Source organism: Mustelus asterias, chromosome 8 (genome assembly GCF_964213995.1).
Source record: "Mustelus asterias chromosome 8, sMusAst1.hap1.1, whole genome shotgun sequence".
In the NCBI taxonomy this organism is placed as follows: domain Eukaryota; kingdom Metazoa; phylum Chordata; class Chondrichthyes; order Carcharhiniformes; family Triakidae; genus Mustelus; species Mustelus asterias.
In genome coordinates this window covers 28,936,804-28,960,886 of record NC_135808.1, presented here as the reverse complement: position 1 = coordinate 28,960,886, position 24,083 = coordinate 28,936,804, and the positions used below count along the sequence as shown (strand labels likewise).

Below are 24,083 nucleotides of genomic sequence, written 5' to 3'. Positions count from 1 at the left end.
GCAGAACCATGTAAGCATCAGGGATCATAGGAAACCTAATTACAAGGGAGGACTCTGCCACACAACTTCTGAGAATTTCCTTCATTTCCTGTTTTTGTGTCAGATACTAGCATCTGCACTTTTTGCTTTTATGATATTGCTGAAGGACGTGTTTCCACATATTGCACTTCCAGTGTCAACAGCCCCCCAAGCCGGAACAGGAATCCATGATACCGCGAGGCAGGACGTCAGAGTTCTCCGAGGTAAAATGGATCCACGAGATCACCCTATGGTGACAATATCCTCATACGACATTATTATTTTGCAATCCAATGCCAGAGTGCGAACAACAGGCCTGAATCTAGGACTAACAATGCAGAGAAATATTGTGTTTCTCTACGTTTCGGTAATTCGGAAAGGAATTGATTGATGCGTTTTGGTAGATTGAACCAGGGCAAGACTTACTCAGTTGATGGTAGGGCGCTGGAGGGAGCTATAGGACAAAGAGACCTATGGTACAGGTTTGTAGCTGCTTGAAAGTGTAGTCACAGGTGGACAAGTGGTGAGGAAGCTATTCGGCATGCTTAGTTTCATTCGTCAGAGCATTAAATACAGGAGTTAGGACGTCCTGTTGAAGTTGTAGAAGACATTGGTGAGGCCACACTTGGAATGCTGTGTACTGTTCTGGTCGCCCTATTATAGAAAGGATCTTATTAAAATAGAAAGAGGGCAAAACGTGTTTACTAAGATGCTACCGGGACTTGATAGGTTGAGGTATGAGGAGATGCTGGATAGACTGGGACATTTTCCCCTGGAGCATTGGAAGCTTCAGTGTGATTTTATAGATGTCCATGTAAGAATGAGGGACATAGATCAGCTAGATAGTCAATATATTTTCCGAAAAATAGAGGATTCTAAAACTAGAATGCAGAGGTTTAAGGTGAGAGGGGAGTGATACAAAAGGGTCCAGAGGGGCATTTGTTTCGCAAAAAGGGTGATGAATGTCTGCACCAAGGTGGTAACAGATGCAGGCACAATTTTGTCTGATGTTTTTAGACAGTTACATGTTTTTATGGCTATAGAAGGAAATGGGACAAGCCCGGGCAACTGGGACTAGCACAGTGGTTGTAAAAATAGTGGCATGTACAATTTGGGCAGAAGGGCGTGTTTCCATGCTTCAAACCTCCATGACTCCATGACCTTAAGGCGCCTTAGATATCATCGGTTTCCAAGAGGATCCTTTCGACGAACAGAACTGAGGAGGTTTTGCCGAAGTGCTATTATTTTTTTTCTGAGACGTGGGTGTCGATGTTCATTGTTTTGGCGGTGCTTTTTTTGCTAAATGGTCGGTAAATTTTCGAGAAATGGCTAAATTGCTCTCTGCCTTAAGGTGGAATTCAGGGCGCATTTTTCGCTCGGATTTCAGCCCTGCGTGCTGATGGATTTGTTCAGTAAACCCATCAAATCCAGCATGGTTGTATTTACCATTAAACTTGCAATTTATGTTAACCAAAATTAGATAGTTTATCCATATATGTGTATATTGCACTAATTTCTAAAGTAAACGTAAAGACTGGAAATCTCATCGAAAGCATTACCACTTGGATGGGTCCAGTTTCAGCTCTTAAAATGTGTTTCCCTCCAAGATGACCAACACATTGGTTAGTTATTCATTGATCAGTCATTTTGCAGTTGAGTGATTGAGTGATGGCAAGTCCGCTTGGTCCAACATGTCATTTTGTGCTGATGTTTGCTTTACAGGAGGGGTCAATTTGGGATAAGTGACATGTTGAAAATCCAGGTCTTTTTTATGTAAGTTTTCGTTTAATGTGTGGGGCCTATTAGTAAAAACGTTCGTTCTCGAGTAATCGGCTAATTTGTAGTGATGGGCGTGTTTGGGAATGGTTAGCCAGTTTGGAGACTATGATCTCTTTGCGGACAATTGTTTTTATTTTATTATGTACCAATGCATCGAATTAGGGTATGTGTTCAGTTTTGGAACTGATCCGTCTTTTGTTAGATGGGGCCAATATGTTAGTGATGGATACACATGGGTCATTGATTCATTCATGATATTCGACTCTTTGCTTCAACTGAAGAGTTTCATCGACTGGTTCACTTTTGTCGTGGTGCATTAGCTTGGCAGTGAGGTTTCAATTTAGTAATGGCCGTTGGAATGGGGTTGATGAGTCAGGATGAGGTGAATCGCTGAGTCGTCAGAGTTAAGTTTTGTGAGACATCGATGCAGAATATAGGGATTCTCTATTTACAAGTGGGGAGTTTGAAATGTTGGGGACCGCTTTGACAATCAGTGCTTCTCACAGACATTGTTCAGTTACTGATTCGAACGAATTGTCTTCAGGGTAAGTTGTCTGCCTGTGGTGATTGGCCTCCAACTACTTAGGGATGCAGTGAGCCTCAGTTTGGAGACTGCATTGTGTTTGGCGAAGTTGTGGTCGACACTTATGGGAGGGAGGCGTCAAGGTGGAGAGAACCGTTAGCAATGGGGCGTTAGGTCTGTTGCCAATCAAGGAAGCAGTTCGGAATCCTGTTTCAATCTGCATATATTAATCGGTCTCGGAGGGAAATTCGAATTGCATTGGTGTGGTATTGTTGGGCGTACTTTCCTGACGATGACATAAGTGACAGCTATGAGTAAAGGACCATTTCTGTCTGCAAGTATCAAGTTATAAATTATGGGTCATTTTAAATGTCGTGCAGCGAATTAGATCAATATTAGATTGACTCTGCGAAATTATTGCGTGAGTTCTGAGGCAGTATCCAGTGGTGGGTGTGATAGGGTGAGGGCCAATGTAAATAATGTTCCTTCAGTAGAGTAGATTGACACCATTCAAATAATTAACTCTTTTTGTTTAATTAAGTTGCAATTCAATAAACTGGATCAAAATAAAACAGCTTCGCTCCTGAAGGTATGATAGACTAACAAAAGACTCACCTTTGTTTTTAATTAACCAGACATGGGTGTATGGGCGAGTCATTATTTATCAACTTGAAAGCAAATAAACACTGCATGCAAAATTGTCCTATAGATATTTGGAAGAAAAAGCATCAAGGTATTTTGTACATGAATGTTTGCGAGCCCAAAAAAACGCACCTGCAAGGCAAATTGTTGAGGAATAAACCATGCTAACGCGCTAGGCACATTGGGCAAGGGGTTGATAGGTTTTTAAAATAATTGAGAATTCGGTGGCCGCCAGGAGCCTGATCTGTAAAATTACCTCAGTAAATATCGGTGTCTCTCCTTCATTCTTCGTGAGATGTTGTAAGCAAATGCATTTGACCAATTTTGTGCTTCATTATCTAAAATAACCAGATATGAGTCTATGTCAAATTTGCATTACGCTTACAATATCGGTCTGTAGAACAGCCCTGAGCTGCAAAAAAATGGAAAACTTCATTCCAAAGCATCTCGTTTGCACTAACCATGAAACTCCCCCCAAAAATATTAATTTTAAAGTGAAAAGGGTGGCACAGTGATTAACACTGGTGCCTCACTGCTCCAGGGACCCGGGTTCAATTCCAGCCTCCGGTCACTGTGTGTGTGGAGATTGCACTTTCTCCCCATGGGTTTCCTCCCTGTGGTCCGGTTTCCAAGCACAGTCCAAAGATGTGTGCATTATGTTGATTGGCCATGCTAAATTGACCCTGGTGTCAGGGGGATTAGCACTGTAAATGTGTGGGGTTATGGGAAGACGTCTTGGGTGGAATTTGGTCGGTAGAGAATCCATGAGCCGAATTGCCTCCGTATGAACTGTCGGGATTATATGATTCTTCGATCATCAAAAACAAATTGTGCTGCATTTGAAATGTTTTCTGATGATTTACCAAGTGGATTCTGATTGGCAGAAACGTTGCCGATGAGAATGCACGACGGCAGTGTCAACTGACAAGGTGTTTGGTTCAACTACATCCAGGCAGTTTGACCCCGGTTGGTTAAGGCATTTCCAACGAAAATACCAGTGTTTGGCTGCCCCCTAGTGTTTCAAAACAAAACTACCGAATTTCAACCTGCACGATGTTTTCGGAGGGGTGCGGAGGGTGGGGTGGGGGGGGGGGGGGCGTGGGGGGTGCGAGGGGAGAGAGTGGAGAATCAAAGGTCTGCGATGGGGGAAAATTCGGCGGGATAGCCAAGAGTCGGTTATAGTCCTACGTGCATTTCGAGCTGGATACTCTGGAGTGGTGGGAAATTTTCACTGCATGACTTGTTTTCATCCAACGATTGTGACGCCGACCAAAGGTCAGACGGATTATCCGCAGTGCAAATGGTAATGGAACACGCCGGTGCAGAGTACTTTGCAATGAAGAGCATTTTTCTGAAGATTACCGGACGTTTATACTGGAGTTGCAGAATTAATTCCACCTGGACACGAGAACACATGAGCAATTGGCGAGGCGTCTGTCTGTCCACAGGATATCGCAGATTCGAAAATATCGTTTTTCCAAGCTCAGACTGCTCCTGGAAATTAATTTTATTTTGGAAGAACCATCTTCATTCTTCAGAAAGTCCATTTTCTTTAACTGTGGCCTGCTCATGTTGGAAACCTTTTCCAAGTTGTCACGCAAAACATGATCGCAGGACCTGCGCCTAAAATTAAAATCAGCCCTGTCAAGATCTCCATGTGCATTATTAAGTCTGCTGGGAACGGAAGGTTCCTGTCTGCCTCTGTTGCAGAAATTATTTTTCTGTCCAGGTTGAGCCAAGGAATTGAGGTGCTGAAATTCTTCTGTCCAGATTGAGCCAAGGAATTGAGGTGCTGAAATTTAACTCTTAGAATGAATTCTCCATGGCAAGGCCTCAGACGAATAAAACTCAATTGCGGAACAAGCAGCAGTATTTTCTCAAGCGGTAGGATTTTTGCGCACTTCACAACTGGCATTGCTTTGAATGCGAGGTTAATTTCAAGAGAAAAAGACGTTGAACAGCATGGGCCGAACTTGACGACGCTGTGGTGGCAGAAATAGTGTTGTTAATTGTCGTCAGCCATAGAACCGCCGCCATTTGTGTTGCTTTTATTATTCATTCGTGATACATGGGTATCGCTGTTCAGCCAGCATTTATTCCCCATCCCGAGTTGCTCTTGGAGGGTAGTTGAGAAATAAGCATATTCCTAATAATAATTATTATTATTATTGAATTCAATATTGAATCTGCCAGCAGCAGATCAAAGCAAGACTTCAGCAGGAATTGAAGATTTCGCCGCAAGGTGCGGCGATGTATTTTCCCGCAGCGATATTTCAAAGTGCTGAAGGGCCGTTTTAACGTAATTGATCATTGTTCACTTACAACAATAGAAAACATCATAATATTTGTAAACAACTGTTCTTCCCGTCGGTGTGAACGGTGTGTGTGAAGCACAACCGATGAATGTTTATTTATCTGTGTCCCAATTGGGCTTACACGGCAATGAAGTTGCTATGATATCCAGTCGTCACTGCACTCCTGCGCCTGTTTGGTTTCAGTGAAAAAATAATTTAGCAGAGATTCAAAATGTTTGTGTTTCGGATTTAATATTAAGGATGTACCTAGCCACCAGGTCTTCCAGAATTTGGGAGACAATTGAAGCACCCAGAAGAAACCGACGCAGACATGGGGAGAAGGAGCAAACACTGCAGAGACAGTAATCCAAACCCGGAAACGAACCCACATCCCTTGCACTCTGAGGTAGGGGTGCTGAGCAAGATGCCACCGTGCCAGGCGAATGGCCTGGAATTGGTGTCCGATGTGCCTACGTATTTAGCTACTTTTCTATATATCTATATTTGTAGTAGTGGGACAGATGACAGACACATTTTCGGAGATCCCGGTATGCAAGTGCCAGTTCAATCATTCTCTTAATTTCAGATGAATAAGGTCTCGTCTTAATTCTGCACAGCGTTTTAGCTTACGTGAACAAATTGATGAAGAACACCACAGGAAGTTTAATTAAATTCTTCAATTCGTCTCTGAATTTGCTTTGGGATGCTGCATAAATAAATGTGTTTGTGCAAGTACTCAAAGCCCGTAGCATGTACCCGGACTGTTCTGCAACGGTGAAAGCGTCGCTGTAATCAAATTTTAAATATTGATCGTCCGTAAAATGAATCCATATGCAACATATGAAATTTACCATCCATAATAGTATAAAATTGCCTGATATAACGAGCAGTAAAATGATGGATTTCCTTCTGTTCTCCATTTCGGTATCAGTGTGGTTTTTAATCTTGTCTTTTCGGAGTCCATTTCTCACTCTATTGGCGAATATTATATGCCTGATTGTCAGGGCATTGAATGTGATGACCAGTGCAAATGGCGAAAATGGAGTTAAAATGTTTTCAAACAACCAAAATACCATCCATATTGGCAACGAGTAGAAGTCGGATGTTGTTATGCAGGACCATGGTGCACTGTTAATTATTTCATGAGGTTCCAAGGCAAAGTATATCGGAATATTCTCGAAAATGCTTACCGCACACACCACTATTATAATCACAGATGCAGTTTTTTCGGTGCAGTATTTTGTTCGGAATTTGTGGCGACAAATAGCGACAAATCGATCAAAAGTGAAAGCCACAGTTAACCACACAGAACAATCTATTGACACGAAAATTAGGGCGAGGTTGAGAGAACATATGGGGGAGTAATTTAGGAATGAATATGGGAAAAATGCATTCTTAATCTCATACAGAACTACATGAAGTATCAGGACCATCAAATCACCGACTGCCATTGCCGTCAGATACCGGGTGATGCATTTGGAGAGACCACACTTTCCACCAGATAGAATGACGATTGTCAGCAAATTAGCTGCAAAGAATAAAGCACAATTGTGAGCCACATTTTGCTACTCTAAGAAGCTTTTTCGCCCACATTTTTTCTATAAGTATCCACTTATGAGTGTCTTGTCGCGCAAATATCAGTCGCACCCAGTCTAACTAATAAGCTCAGTAATACTATCAAGTATGTTACTTTATAGACAAACTTCAGAAACAAATTCTGAGTTACTTGAAAATAAATACAAACAAATGCTGCCGTGAGTAAGGTTGATCAGAGAAATTGATTTGGTTTGATCTGAAAGCCGAAACCGAATTGAAGAGGTTTTGATTTCCATTGATTTCATTAGAAACGAATAAGCAACTCAGCACAAGAAGGACAGTCGATGTGCTTATCCTCATCGGGTTTGGCGGGGTGGGGGTGGGGGGTGGGGGGGTGGGGTGGGTGTGGGCGGTGGTGTGGAGCGGGGAGCGTGACGGCGGCGGGCGGGAAGCCAGCATTGTACGCGTATGGAAAATAATCGATCCAAACGCTTAGTCATGCCTCATTCCAAACGTTGGAATGAAAATGTTAGCAATTAACTTCTCATTTCAGATCTTGTTCTTTTACTTTTGCTATGGAAGCAGCTGCAATTCTGATGAGCTGTCCTTCGTATACGTCTCCTCACGATACACAGTAAATAAAATATTTTTAAGCCTACTTTGATATCTGCGATTTTATGACAGCTCCACAGTTTTTGCGCTTGAATGAAATAACGCTGAAATCGCGAACTGATTAATAGCTCTTCACATAATGATGGACTTGACATGTCTTAGCATTAGGAAATCTTCGTGATATACCAGCTTTTTTCGATAGGTAGACATTAGTGTTCCTCAGATGCAATCAATTCAAAGAGCTAGTGAAGGATTGTTTATTTATAATGCGTAACACTTATAAAGAGTCATCTTGGCTGGTAACGCTCAGATATGAATTACCTGCTTGCACACATTTCCTTTCTTACCTGTACTTCGAACGGGGGAAAATTCTGGTCAGTTCTACCACCAAAAGCATTGACTGTAAGAGCAGATATCCTGATGACATCTCTCAGCATTCATCCTTTAAGCTTTTAAACCAGTGTTTTTTGGTAGAATTCTATTACCGGGGTCGACAATTTTGAAGGTTTTTTGCCGCCCAGCTTGAGTCAAACATTTGAAAATATGTGTTACTCGTATTCACATGTCTGCGCAGAGTGGAAATTTAAGCAATCAAAACGGTAGCTGGTACAATTCCCATTCCGTATAGCTATGCAGACAACTCAAATAATTGCATGGCCCCAATGTAACTATTCCCTGTTCACGTTTCATGCATTCTTAGTCCAGATTTCATGAACAAATTTGAAGTTCAAACAGAATGACAGAGCCAATATCATAGAAAATAATTTGCAATCTCATTCAATTGAGCATAACGTGAAGACATATCAATTTGCCCAGGGAACATGTCGTCCAGCGTTGGAAGTTTTAAATAGTCCACTTTACCTCCAGTATCTCTGGTGTAGACCAATGATGCATGGTTGGCTTTCTTCCTATTTTTCATTCAGATTTTGCCGCTCAGTGGCAAATTAGAAAGCATGACGCTTGTTTCTCAAACGGATGGGGTACAAGCATCTGCACGTCTCCATCAAAATACAGTGTCCTAAAAATAGCTGACTGGTTGTCTGACACCTGGTACTTTGTGAGCAGTAATTCCACTAAATTAGCATTAGGAATCGAAATCATTTGTCCTTTGTCCCTGCTACGAACCACATTCCGCAGATTTCGTGTCAATCCCTCCCCTTGGGAAACATCTGAAGCTAATTCGGACTGCTCTGAATCTGGGTCTCGTAATGGACTCCAAGAGGATCTTCAAACCAAAAATGCACACCCTGAATAGGCTTCCTGACTCTATCTCTGTTGCAGTACCAAAGTCCTCCCAGGCTCAGCATGTCTGCAGATGAAAGATTCGTGTTTTTTTCTAAACTAACACCGAATTGATCAAATTCTTCCCCAGTATATTTGAGTGCATCCAACTGTTTCTTTCTACATCGTGACCTTAGTGTCGTACATTACTCTTGTGCTCCCTAAACAGCTTTGCTCCTGGTCAAGCGATTTCAAGGTTTAACAACTCTAAATATTTATTTCAGGTGCCGTCATGTCCGCCCTCCTGACTATCTCCAAAACCATCCGTACCTCAGAACCCCCAAATCCATATGCACCCATTTGATTCTGCCCTCCAGCCTAAGTATAATTTCCATTTCTCAACTATTAATATTGCTAATTCATGTTCAGCAGGTTCGGCCGTAGAGTCAACAACTTCCTAAACTATTGCACCTCGTTGCTTCTCTTTTCTTCGTTAAAGACTCTTGATTTATCAAATTCTTGGCCAACGTTCCTGGTGCCCTTATATAGCTGAATGCCTTTTTGTTTTGCGACGACCTTACAGAGATTAAGTAAAGGGAATACATGCATCAAGATTTTCGTGGTCCTTGTCTTCTCATGGAAACTCTGCCGATAACAAACCCGTCGGATTAATTTGCTGGCGAGAAACTTTCGGATACACCCTGGAATAATCAGCAATTAACTGTTTGAAAATAGGCAGTCGTGGGGCAGTGGGATAACAGGGATATATCTTACATTTCAACATGCATCTCCTATAGCCCAAATTCTGGAATCTATTTTCACGAAAACTTTGAAAGTGAGATTCGGTCATCAGCATGTTACGGGGGATGAAAGGGATTTTTGTGATGGAAACATTATCAGAGAAATATGTCCCAGTTCCCCCACCGCACAAACACACCCGTGGATATGTCTTTGCTATTTGTATCTTGAGAGATTTTTTATCACTTTGCAATCAGAAGTTGGGCAACATTGGAAATGTAACACATTACGTTACGTCATGTTAGCACTTTTCTAAATTGAGAACAAGTCGCCTGGATCAGTATTTCCTATAACTTAGAAGAATTGGGGATGGTAAAACTAAATGCAATAAATCGCAATGGGCATGAAGAGCTACAAATGCAGAAAAATAAATGTTCTTCCTCTGGAACACTTCCACGGTCACACGCAAATCTTTACTTATCTCTGACTCTAATGAAGTGACTTGCACTTGCACGAATGTCTCACCTTTTACATAGCGATGGAAATGTTTAAACTGTGATTTTCTTTCACTTGCAGTTGGTCACACATTCTCTTTTCTTTTTCCTCATTCCTTTCACACCAACTTCTTAATCTTCAGACGTAATACGTTTTGGTAACTTGATACCAACCCCCCCCCCCCCCCCCCCGCCCCCCCCCCCCCCCCCCCCGCCCCCTACCTCTTATCCGATATTCTATTTACTCCTACCATTTAACTCGGCTTCGGCCACCTTCTACTAAAACAGTTTAATGGTTTCAATCAAATGATGTATGGATTCAAAAGAACATATTTAACAGAATGCTTTGATATATTTTCCCAACCTACATTACTTAACATGGTCTTCAGAGGTACCGGCCTCAGGCATGGCAAGGGGATGTGAGGTCTGCTTCATAATAAACACCTCGTGAATTTCTGCTCCCCAGACATAGAACACGTGATCCTAAAATATCACCCCTACTACCTTACGCGGGAGTTCACCTCCGTTATCCTGATGGCAGTTTACATCCCAACCCATGCGGACGTGAAGATCGCGGTGGACGAAATATCCATCACTATACATAGCCTTCAGACGAAACATCCTGAGGCCTTTTTCATCGTGGCAGCGGACTTCAATCAGGACAAGCTCAAAAGCGTACTATCAAATTACCATCAACACGTCTGCTCTTCCACCAAAGGACAAATCATCCGAGACCACTGCTCCACAAATCATCCGAGACCACTGCTCCACAAATATCACGCATGCCTACCGCCCCTTCGTCCGCTCACAGTTTGCCAGATCAGACCACAAGGCTGTGCTCCTGCTCACGGCTTACAAGCAAAAATGGAAGGTGGAGAATCAATCAAAGAAATTCGTGCAATGTGGATCTAAGGAATGAGGAATCGGATCATGTCCTATGGGACTGCTTAGAGTCAGTGGACTGGTCAAAATATAAAAGCTCTGCGACTAGCCAGATCGAGTAGACCACGACAGTAACTGACTTCATTAGTAAGTGTGCAGAAGACAGTGTGCCGAATAAGCAAATCCACGTGTTTCCCAACGGAAACCATGGACGAACAGGTATACACACTGTTTGCTGAAGTCTAGGTCTAAGGCCTTCAAGTCAGCCGCCCCTGGCCTATTCAAGAAAGCCAGATGTAATCTAAGTAGATTCTTCAAAGATGCCAAAAGACAGTACTGGACCAAACTAGAGTCCCAGGCGAGCCACACCAAAACTCGCCGAATATGACAAATTCTGCAAGTCATAACATGCTACAAGAGGAAGGCATGAAAATGCGCCGGCTCCAACGAACCCCTCCCTGATGTGTTCAATGCATTTTATGCCCGTTTTGAGCAAGAGGTCGCTCTCCACCCTGAAACCCTTGGATGAAATTATATCTGAGGTCACCATTGCAGATGTCAGCGTAGCCATCTCGAAGGTCAACCCACGGAAAACGACTGACCCCTGACGAGCACTCAGTCCCTGCGTGGATCTGCTGGTAGCGCTATTAACAGACATCTCCAATGTCTCATTAAAGAAATCTGATGTCCCTATCTCCTTCAAGAAGGCGACCATCATCCCAGTATCAAAGAAAAGCCTAACAGCGTAACTTAATGACTATCGTCTGGTTTCTCTGACATACAGCATTATGAATTACTTCGAAAGGTTCGTCAGGGCATGAATCAATTCCAACCTCCCGGACTGCCTGCAACCACTACAGATCCACAGCAGACGCCATCTCCCAGGGCCTTTACACAACACTGGAAAACATAGATCACAAAGACACCTAGGTCAGACTCCTTTTTATTGACTTAAAGCCCAGCCTTCAACACCATTATTCTTAAGAAACCCATCGCCAAGCTCCGTGGCCTGGACCTCGGTTCCTCCCTCTGCGACTGGATCCTGAACTTCGTAACCCTGAAACTACAATCAGTAAGGATAGGCAACAACACCTCCTCCACGATCATCCACAACACCGGTGTCCCACAAGGCTATTCTCGCAGCCCTCTACCATGCGCCTTATTCAACAAGACTATTTGACCATATTCCCCTCCAACTCGATTTTCAAGTTTTCTGACGACGCCATCATCGTGGTCGGATCTCAAACAATGAGAGGACAGAGTAAAGGAATGAGATGGAGAATCTTGTGAACAGGTGTGACGACAATAATCTCTCCCTCGATGTCCGCAAAGTGAAGGACGATGCCATTGACATCAGGAGAACCTGCCCATGTCTCCATCAACGGGGAAGAAGTAGAAATGGTTGAGATCAAGGTCTTAGGTGCCTTTCCTGGTTCCCCCATCCGACACTATGTTTTTGAAAGCACGACAATGCATCTACATTCTTAGAAGACCAAGGAATTTTGCTTTGTCAGCTATGACTCTTACCAACCAAATACAGATGCACCATAGAAAACGTTCTTGCTCGTTGTGTAACAGCTTGTATGGCTCCTGCCCTGCCCAAGGCAGCAAGAAACTACAAAAGGTCGTGAATGTCGCCAAATCCTTCTTGCAGAGGAGCGTCCCATCCATTGATTCTGTCGACACTTCCCGCTGCCTCGGCAAAACAATCAGCATAATTAAGGACCCCCACGCACCCCGGACATTCTACCTTCCATCTTCTCCGTCTGGAAAATGATACACAAGTCTGAAGTCAGGTGCCAACCCACTCAAGAACAGTTTCTTCCTTGCTGACATCAGACTTATGAATGGACCGTCCTCGCATTAAGTTGATCTTTCTCTACACCCTAGCAATGAATGTAACATCACATTCAGCACTCCTTGTTTCCTTCTCTATGAACGGTATGTTTTGGCTGTATAGCGCACAAGAAACTATACTCTTCACAGTATATTAATGTATGTGACAATAATAAATCAAACAAAATAAACTCATACATTCGATTTAGCAGTTTCGTAGATTGGTATCTTCCCCGATAATTTTTCTTTCGAGGCTATGGCGGCAATGGATAGATTGCCTGAGAAAAATAACAAAATCTACCCGATTGTTGCAACATAATTCATAGTATACGTTTCGTAGTGCGACTGAGTAGTAATGGTTAAGCTTATTTCTGTATCGCTTGAACAAGTTTACTTTGCTCTTCGCAACACAAACAAATTGAATTACAGAAACATAGAATATCGTCCTGGTGAAAATCACACAACGGATACCTCATTTATGTTTATCTCTGTCTATCCCCACTTAGGTTCCTTTACGTGCTTAACATTTCTGGCAGTTAGGTTGCATTCACACTTGCATCATCTGCTATTTTTCATACTGTTTCGGCGTGTTTAAGGATCAGAAACGTCATATTGCAAAATGACTAATAATTAAACAAGTATTCGAAATTTACAGCGACAGCCTCAGGCAGGAACACGTTATGAAAACTGCACCTATTATTTTCGATAGCCATTAAGACTGATGTAAACCCATTGCTGTTATCTCAGCCCAGGAAATCAATGAAAAGTTTTGTACATGTTTCAGTATCAGTTCTTAACTTTACTTTATATTTGCAATGAATCTGCTTCAACTAAAAAGAGCATAGCGTTGCATTCTGATCAGTGATGATCGGCTATGTTTCTTTCCCCTCTCTCCACAGCCTTGACTGCACCACAGGAGAATTTCCTGCTAGCTATGATTTGACTCACATTTCCAGAATTTGATGTATTTTGCTTTTGTATCAGATACCTTCCAGTTTCAGGAACACAAGGCGTCGGAAAGATCATAGTTATCATGTAGTCAGACCACAATCATCGAGAGCTGTGACTAATATTTTCTCGACTTAAGATATTGCCAGCTGCGAACATGGAAATTGACCCTCACACGCAGCGACAAATGACTTGTTAATGAATAGGCAGTTGTTTTGCATCCCGGAGCGATCAAACAAATCTTCCGATGTTCAGCTCCCAACCTTGGCTAATTTCTGGAGGCCAACTCATTTTATTAATAGAGCAACAGCTCTACCAAAGACATGAAAAGTAAAACAACTAGATAGCATCATTCCACCAGCAACAGTCGTACTGACAAGGTGAAGAAATATTAAGTATTATTAATTAATTAGTACCAGCTCACCAGGAATACCAATTATTGCAAGGAAAACGTAATAAATATTTTCTATCTGTTCGAATATCGGCAGCTCCATATTCAAAGAGAAGAAACGACCCTGGTTCAAAGACAATTAGACAATCAGCTTTCAAAATGACATGTTATTCATACATGTCATATATAGAATCCTCAGGTGCCACACGAGGATTGAACAACAATTACTTTAACTTGAACAAACAGATAACGGTGAGTCAGATTTAGTAATTAGGGTGTTTTTGTTTTGCAAATTGCGTTGCTCGATGAAAGAGTAAAGCATAAAAGTAATTAATCATTCTGGGGTCAAAATAGAACATTTCTTCAAATCATGTGGTGTATGATTGCAGTTCTGAATTTGTTTATCATGTATTCATGATCGGCAATTAATGGCACATGTGCACATACCTGTAATGGATACCCATTCACTAGACTTGAGTTACTTGATGAATGGTGTCAATTTAAACAGGTTTTATGACGTAAAATTCATCTTAAGTGGGTTCAATGAAAAGCTGAGATTCAAGAAGATTCAGGTAGCCACGGAAATTAAAGTAGCCAGTTAGATACATGCAAGCATGCGTAGTAATATGCAGCAAATCTAGTTTTCTAAAGATATTGAAAAAGGTGCTGGGAGGTCATTCAAATAAAGCAGTTAAGATATGCGGTTTTCCCACGTGAATGCTCTGAGCTGAAATCTTCTCATACATTCAACTGTGCATGATAGGGTCAGGAATTCATAGTCATAGAGTCGTACAACATAGAAACAGAATCATGGACCCACCTTGTCTACACCAACTACCAAATAGCATTCTTGACGAAACCCATTCACCAACACTTGGTCAACAGCGCAATATGCGTTGGCGATTTATGTACTCGGATAGATAATTCTTAATGTCTGCAAAATTATCAGTTTCCACCGCCCTCTCAGGCAGCGTGTTCCATAGTTTCACCACACTCTTGGTGAAAAATATCTTCCTCAGGTTAAACAACTTACTTCTTACATTAAGCCTGTACCCTTTGCTCTCAGACAACTTTGCCATGGGGAAAGTATACTTAGGATTTACTTCATGTATGCCTTTCATCATTTTGTATCCCTCTATCAGATTGCCGTTCAGCCTCCTGTCATCCAGGGAAAACAAATTCATAAAATGTTCCAGCCCAGGTTAGTACTGCTGTCTCACAGTGCCAGGGACCCAAGTGCAATTCTGGCGTTGGGTGAAGGTGGGGAGTGTGCGCATTCTCTCTGTGTCTTTTTGGGTTTCCTCCAGATTATCCGGTTTCCTCCTCCAGTCCAAAGATGTGCGTGTCGCGTTGATTGGCCATGCTAAATTGACCCTTAGTGTCAACTACATTACCAAAGTGCATTTTGTGTGGGTATGGGGGTAGGGCCTGTGTGGGATTGTCGTCGGAACAGTCTCATGGGTTACCTGACCTCCTACTGCATATTAGGGATTCTATGATTACATACGAACATCATCTGCACCCTCTCCAATGAAGCCACTGCTTTATCAAGTTGTATTTATGGTCTATGCCCTGGCCAATTATGGAAAACATCTGTATGCATCATCAGCCTCTCTACCTCTGCTGCAGCCTGCAGGGATCTATGAACTTGTACACTAATATCTCTTTATTACACATTTTTCCCTGTGAAAATACCGTTCTTTGTGTGTATCCTACACATTTTAGACATCCTAAAGTGCATCACATCACGTTTATCAGGATAAAATTCAATCTGCCATTGCCATTCCCAATTTACCAGAAAATCAGTACCCTTCTGTAGCCTAAGACGATATACCTCACTGTCAACAAAACCATTTGCCGTCTCATCTGTGAGCTTACTGACTATAAGTTAACATTCGTATCCATACCGTTAATGCATTTTAGAAACAGCATGGGCTCCAGCACCGATCCCTTCATTAGACCGCGAGTCACAGGCTTTGAGTCATAAAAGCAAAAATCCACCTTCATCGTTTCCCTTGCATTAAAAAAATCAATCTATGATTCAATCTGTCAACTTGCCTTGAATCTCTTGTGCTTTAACGTGTTGGACCAGCCTTCCACGTGGGAACTTGTGAAAGGACTTACTTAAGTCTATGTAAACTACATTAACTGGGCTGCGCTCATCAATATATTTAGTTACCATTTTAGAAAACTCAGTTAAATTAGTTAGACAGGAGCTCACAACAAAGCATCCCTGCTCACTATCCCTGATCAATTGCTGCCTTTCCAAGAGTTGATTAATCTACTCCCACAGATTTTTTTCAATAAATTCCCCATCACTCACTTTGCACTAACTTTCTCATTGACTTGATTAAACCTGCTGTCCTTCTTGAATAAAGGTACCACATTAGCTATCCTACAGTCATCTGGTACTTCAACTGTGTGGGGGTAGGGCCTGGGTGGGATTGTGGTCGGTGCAGACTCGATGGGCCGAATGGCCTCCTTCTGCACTGTAGGGTTTCTATGATTCTATCAATGTGATCAGCGAAAGATTAAACATATGCGGCTGGCCCTTGCAATCTCTTCCCTTGTGTGCCGAGCAGCCGCAGAAAGATCGTATTAGGTTCTGGGGATTTATGCAACTTTATGTCCGCTCAAAAATCTCGTATTCTTTGCTTTTGATCTCTGGAGTTTCACTGTTCCAAAAGAAATCTCCAAACACAGTGTATTTTACCTTCGTGAACACTGATGAAAAATAATTGAGTACCTCGCCCACGACCTCTGGCTCCACCCACCGTTTGTAGCTTTGGTTTTTTCTAGGTTTCCACTATTTCCTGGCCGTCCTTTGCTCTTAATATACTGATAGAATGACCTGTGGTTTCGCTAGTCTAATCTGCTGTTGACATTTTCGGGCCAGTCATTGTAATCCTATTTCTTTCTTATGTAACCGCTGGATTTTTTATTTTTCTGAATGGTCTCGCCTGTTTTATTGCTCTATGATTACTTTATCTTTCTTTTTTTTCCTTCACCAAACCCTCGATATCCATTGACACCTACCTTCCCTGGACGTATCGCCCTGGCTCTTCATTCTTCGAGGACTGTTTTGGCCCTGACCATTCACTATTTTAATTCAAAAGACTCACACTTTTCAAATAATGACTGCCCTGCAAGTACCTGCTCGCTCTATACTTTGCCGGATCCTGCCTATTGATATTGAAGTTAGACCTCACTTAATTCAGACACTTGATAACAGCACTATACTTTTACATTTCCATGCCGAATTTAATACTTATAGAGTTACGTTCACTATCACCAAAATGTTCCACGTCGACTGTTGGACATTTTGTCCAGCCTGCAGGATTTTTTAAAGTGATCGCGCCGCGAGTATTCCTAAGCTCCACCCATATGGCTTCATTTGAACAGTCTTCTAAGGCATCCGACTTCATTTCTACAATGATGTATTTTTTACCAATGATGCAATGAATCCTCCTGTCTTACATCCCCCGCGCCCCCGCCCCCCCCCCCCCCCCCCCCCCCCACACACACACACCTCACCCCTCCACCTCCACATCACGCTTAAAGTTCAATCTCCAGCAATGTTGAGTTGCCGGTCCTGACCTTCGTTCTACCTTTTCTCAGTGAAAAACGTTCACTTTTTGAACCTTTTCAAAAGTTTCATTTTTTGAACCTTTTCAAAAGTGATTGCAACAATATAATATTTCCACATGTTGATGAATTCTGCATGTTCTTCTGCATTACCAGGCAGGCTCCATGCATTAAAACAGATACAATTTAGCCATCCAATTCTCCGAGGTCCCTTATCATGCACTTGCTAGTCTGCTGGACTAAGCTAGTTTTCCATCTATTTTTCACATAACTTCGCTCCCAACTGTACATTTACTCTTTGTCCCATCGTGCTTGATGTACAAATGTCATTATTTTCCGAGTAGGTAAGTTACTGAATGCACTACTCTTGCTGCTTATGTAAGAATAAAGTTCATAAAACCCAACTGGCTTCTCTTTTCTTTGTCTGTCGCTCTGAAAAAAAAGACGATTAAAGAAACATGATTGTAATGTGATGGAGGCTGCAGACACTTTATAATATCCATACTCGTGAATAGACAATTGCTGGATGTATTTTATTTGGAACAATTAGAATGGAATGGAAGGAGGCGGCATTTACCGAAACAATAACGATGTCATCCAAAGGCCGAATCCTGCCGAACTTCCATCTCTGGCTGCACTGAAGGGAAATAGTGTTCCTTCAATATGTTTCCCGGCGTCATGGCTCAGTTTATTCAAACTTTATTTCTGACTGGATATCCTGAAAGTTCGACATCAAGTGGCTAAGGTAATAATGTTTGTTTCAGAAATGAAAAGGGGATAACATATCCAAGTCCGATTTTAACGTCAGTCATGGAGAGTCATGAACGAACGCTTCAAGGACGGAGGCTATGCAAATTATTTGCGACCGTTGATGAAATTGTCAGTAGCCGTGCTCTCAACCAACATGGCGTCAATTCGGTGCCCTCCTACTTCAAGGATGTTAAAATCGTTAAGAAGGGAATGAATCTTGTGGTGCTCGACGAAACTTTGACCAAGTAAGTAGATGGACTGAATCATGCCCTCTTTTAGATAACACAGAAAAGTCACTTATTTACAGATTCAAGTTAAATGATATTATATTCTACAACTGATTCATGGATGAGAGCTCCCTTCAGGCGTTTGAAAAGCCTGCGGTCCAAATAAATTGGGCACAACAATCAATCACCCCAATCAGTTCGAAATTATCTTAATGATGCGTCCAGATATCCAGAGTTTTAAGACATTGACACAACACGAATGTAGAATTGCCAATTTTGATTTAGAAAATTATTAGTAATATGATTATCTTGGTCAAATACTCAGCGCAACTTGTCCACTGTGACTCCCTTCCTGCACCGATTACCTTGACTTGCTTTCACCAACAATCTTGAAGATTCGTCTGTGACACAATTATCATTTAGAATCAAGACTTGCTATTCGTCTTTCATGTTCAATCAGTGTTTCACTCAAACTAAATCAGCTCGTGAGAGATGTATTTTCTTTTGAAACAAATATTAGTTGCAGCGTGCCCAGCTTTGGCAACTACACTCGTCATTATTTTGCAACTGTTATTTTACGACTGCATGTGATATTGTTGGTGGCAATTGATTCGGTGGCTGAAATATAACACTTTGTCTTATATTCCACTCCATTCCAAGAGATCTCTTTCCGAATATAACACCAGCAGAACTAAGAGCAGGAGTAGGCAATTCAGCCCCACAAGCCTACACTGACATTTAATACGATCATTGATGATCTGATTTCGACCTCAACTCCAGTTCCCTGCTAGTTCTCCAAAACTCTTAAACCATTGCTATTAACAAAACTGTCTATCTCCTCTTTAAATGTACTCAATGTCTGGGCACCCACCAAGTTCAAAGGTAGTATTTTCCATAAATTTGCGACGCGTTCGGAGAAACAATTTATCCTGATCTCGAATTTCAATCTGGTACCCCTTATCCGTAAACTATGATCTCTCATTATAGATTGGCCCACAAGAGGAGTATCCTCAGTACCTTTACGCTGTTAATCTCCATTATCATCCTGTCTCCCGAAATAAGCGAATCGCCTCGAATTCTACAATGTGTATAGGCATAACATGCTCAATATCCCTTCATAAGACAAACCCCTCATGTATAAACTCAGTCTTGCGACCCAACTCTGAACTTTCCCCAATGCAACCATGTCCCTCCCAATCTCCGAAGACAAAAATTGGACACAGTACTCTAGTGCGTTCTCATTAATGGTTTGTTAATTTGCAGCAATGGGTTACTACTTTCAGATTATATACCTTTAGCAATAAATGTCAAAATTCCATTTGCTTTCCTTATAACCTGCTTTTTTGCAAACTAGTTTTCTGCAAATCATGCACACCGGCACCCAGATAACTCTGCTCCGGCATCATGAGATATTGCTGAATCGAGTACCAGCAAATGAAGTAGCACGAATGACGCAAGGTCTTGTGTGGAATTAGTAGAATAGAACAGTAATTGCATTAGAAGGCTTAGGCTGGTGGAGAAATTCAAGCTTATCAAAAGTTGAAATTCTAAATTGGAATCCGAGACAATTCCATAAAGTTAGATTTTATGATTTCTTCTTTCTCTCTCTGTCTCTTTCTTCTCTCGCAAATGTTGTCCCCTTGTTCAAGAAGGGAAGGAGAGATTACCCTGGTAATCATAGACCAGTGAGCCTGACTTCTGTTCTGAGCAAAGATGTGCAAATGATTATAAGAGATTGGATTGATAATCATCTAGAAAGGAATAATTTGATTAAAGATAGCCAACACGGTTTTGTGAAGGGTAGGTCGTGCCTCACACATATAATTGAGCTCTTTGAGAAGGTGACCAAAGAGGTGGATGAGGGTAAAGCAGTTGAGGTAGTGTATATGGATTTCACTAAAGTCTTCGATAAAGTTCCCCATGGTAAGCTGTTGCAGAAGATACGGAGAAGCGCTCCAAAAGTTCGTGATTCCAAACAAACTGATGGACTTTAAACTGGTGTTGTGAGACTTCTTGAAGTCCAGTTACAAGAGTAATCAGGTTTCGGAATGCAAATATTTCAAGGAAATATGTAAGACTGCACCTAGTACTTTCACTTACTTGCATTTCTTGTTGCTTAAAACATGATCATCTTCAGATGTATTAACGTCTGTTAAGTTTCTGAGGTTATATCAGGAATCACTGCATGGCGACAAAATGATACGAAATAATATTTCAGGCTTCAAGATATTCCACCTGTACACCCTTTCACTCCAGGCAACGACAAACAATCTGTTGTTGTTTTAAAGGAGATTGAAATCTTCCTGCACGATCTCTCTTCCTGGGCTATTGTCGAAAAGAAGAGAAATCGGCCGAAGTGAAGAAGATAGTTTACCACATAGCTGCGGCACAAATTGCTGCATATGTTGAGTATTGGAATGCAATTTTAATAGTTTCACTTATTTTTGATTCACTTTAAGCATGTGGATTTTGGGATTTCACAAAGCAAACTGACGCTAAATTGCAACTCCATAGAATGCCATACAGTTGACAATTTGCAACTGTGATTCTTTTTTGCTCTCTTTGTCACCAAATATTTGTCACGGTGCAGTGATTGCGCCTGGCAATAAAGGTTTTACACACACCTATTGTTTCCAATAGCAATTAACAGTCGTAGAAACCCATTCCGTTATGCCTGTCCAGAACATCAGTGACCATGTTTGCACTCCGTTCAGTATCAATTGTATACTTTGCCGATCACAACGCAGTATTCAACTGAAAGCAAGTCAGCACATCAATCCAATGAATGGCGTCAGACCTGAAAAATATTTTTCTTCCTACCTCTACCTATGAGTTGTATCTGACAAGCATGTCCTCTGTGGTACGTTTAACTTCACATTTCCAAAATCTGATGCAATGGGCATTTGCATCAGATATTGTCCAGTCTCATGACCAATAACTAGTTATGATTATAACATTGGCGGTGAAACACTGACATTATGAAGAAACCTTAATGATGATTACTACCTATTTAGTACCGGCTTACCAGGCACACCAATTGTTGCAAGAATAGGGTAATAAATATTTTCAATATGTACGAATATCGGCAATCAACGTCTCAAGTTCATGAGTACGTAGATAATCTGCTTTCTTAAGATAATGCACTATTTAGACACGAGAGAATTCTCAAGTGACACACAAAGATTGCATAAGGATTAACAGCTTTAGCCGTTTGAACAAACAGATAATGATGAGTCATATTTATTAACAATTTTTGTTTCGATTATATTATCATTGATTAAGGAATAAACACGAGTATGTCATCGTACTATCCAGATAGGATATTTTGCAATGTCTATTCATGCAGCCATAGTTCAAATGGCAAAAGACTGGATGCTCAAGATATTTGTCATAGATTAATGTAAACAATTGGCGGCACAAATATATAATTCTTGATAGCTTAGCATTTAATGCACCTGAGACACTTAAGGAATCGTGTTTATCTTCTTCCAGCTATCTGGCGTAAAACTTGGGCTAAGTGGGTTCAATGCAACATGCGACATCCAACGATATTCAGATAGTCACAAAACTTAAAGCAGTCAGCAGTAAACATGTGAACAGCAGTGCAGATATGTTGAAAATCTAGTTTTCTCATGCTGCGACCTTAGGTTCTCGCAGTTACTCCGAGGAATGTCCGTGAGATGGGCGGTCGTTCCACTTGCATATTCTGAGGAGAAATGATCGAATGCACTTAACCGTGCACGATTTTGAAATATCATTATTACCCGAGTGGTTATATTGTTAAATTTTCAGTCCTTTTTGCCGCTGTCTAAAAAAAAATGGAAATTAACGCTTAAGGCTTGGCTGGCCATATTCAACCGCGTTGAAATTTAATTGATAGAAAATGTGATTATTCTGTTTTGAATTCAAGAAATTCACCAGTCATTGAAGACATTGCTCGACATTCTTCATGTCTCCCTTTATTCAGACTTTATTTCTGACTGGATATTTTAAGTGCTGGATTTCAATTGGCAGAGGGAATAATGTTTGGGTCAGAAAAGGAAAGGGAATAACATCTAGTGTAGATTCCATTTTAATATTAGTCGGCGACACGGAACGCGGACGCTTCGGGGAGAAACAGCCGACAGTCTGTGTCAAAATCTTTGCGGCTCTTCATAATGAAACTTCAATCTCATGGGATTCCAACCAAATGGCCATAAAGACGGTAGCCAACGACTGACAGGATGCGAAAATCATGTAGATTGGAATGTAGATTGCGATGATCAACGAAATATCTGCAGGGACCAGTTAAATGCACGGCTGGTATGTCCTCTCCTTTGGATAAGTCAAAGGTAGAGGAAGCTAAAAGTGATCATATTCAAATAAATGGGAAATCACTCCACGACAAATCCACAGATAAGAGCTACTTTCAGGTGCGGAAATGTCCGCAAATCAAATAATCAAAATTTCAAGATGCAGACATTTTGTTTAATGTCAAGTAACAATCAATCTGCACAATGAGTTCGAAGGGATGATGGATCATGACGCGGGGTAGCCACACTATTGGCAGACAGCAAACGTACAGTTATTTGCAGAGCAAACATACAGTGATTTGCAGAGCAAACATACAATTAGGGGCGAAAATCTGGGTTGCACAAACAAGTAGATCATAAGATGACTTGGGGGGCCATAAACTATGCATGAAAAATACAGTGTGACTCTTCCCTACACCACCACCACCCCCCGCCGCCCCGAACCCCCAACGCCCCCCCAGACCAACCAACTGACATCAGTTCTTTCAAGGACAATCTTGCAGGTTACAGTCTCGCACAAACACTATGTCAGAATGTGCGATCAGTCTTGCTCTGTCACATTGAATCACTTCAGTGAGATGAGCTATTTCGATTTTAACAAATACATTGTCTTAATTGTCTTGACAAATAGAGCACAGAGAATGGCATCAGATTCGTTGGACATTGGGACATTGGGAGTAGTTCGTCAGGCAGCACCACTTGGAAAGGAAACTAAAGATTGTCAATAGAAAACTGGATAAACGTCTTCGCGAGAATGCCTGGTTGTACGGTATTTGAAGTAAATTTGCAGAAAGATGGACACCACCATTTCGAGGTGCAAAATAACATTCATACGCATACATTTAAAGTATTAGGTTTAGCTAGGGAAGAGCATTGTGTAAGGGACTGAGGAACATTTGTGGGGAAGACATTTACCAGTGTTCTTTGTCCCTTGTGGGTTTCAGTGTCCTGTTTGCCGGGCGGTTGCTGTGAACAGGATGCTGTTGGTTGAGTGATGTGGGCTGGGCCAATGGGATTGCTCTGGGGGCGGGAAGGAAAAAAAGGCGCCAGGAAGTGAAGCAGCTGCCGAGCTGAAGAGGGAGAGAGCTGAAGAGGGAGAGAGCTGAAGAGGTAGTGTGCAGAGAGAGAGCTTTTCCCAGGCAGTGAGAATTCGGTTTGGACTGAGAGGCAGCCAGGCGTTCCCCTGCCTGTTCTTTTCATTACTGCCGAGGAGGACAGCCTTCAGTGCACTCGACCTACGTTGCTGCACGGATACCTCGTGGCACCTCTGCCTCCTGCGGCATCATCTTCCACACGTGTGTCTCTTCTGGACTGT

At 41.8% G+C, this 24,083-nt stretch overlaps 1 protein-coding gene across 1 annotated transcript in view; it reads right to left on the bottom strand.

Moving 5' to 3' along the window:
- Window positions 1-9,087: 9,087 nt before the first annotated feature.
- LOC144497697 (sodium channel protein type 1 subunit alpha-like) overlaps window positions 9,088-24,083 on the bottom strand; it is a 139,537-nt gene continuing 124,541 nt past the window's right edge. Inside the window, exons 15-17 of the mRNA XM_078219140.1 lie at window positions 17,795-17,931; window positions 14,948-15,072; window positions 9,088-9,326 (exon numbers count right to left, since the gene is read on the bottom strand). Of these exons, the coding sequence (XP_078075266.1) occupies window positions 9,088-9,326; window positions 14,948-15,072; window positions 17,795-17,931 (501 nt within the window). The remainder of the gene's footprint in view (window positions 9,327-14,947; window positions 15,073-17,794; window positions 17,932-24,083) is intronic.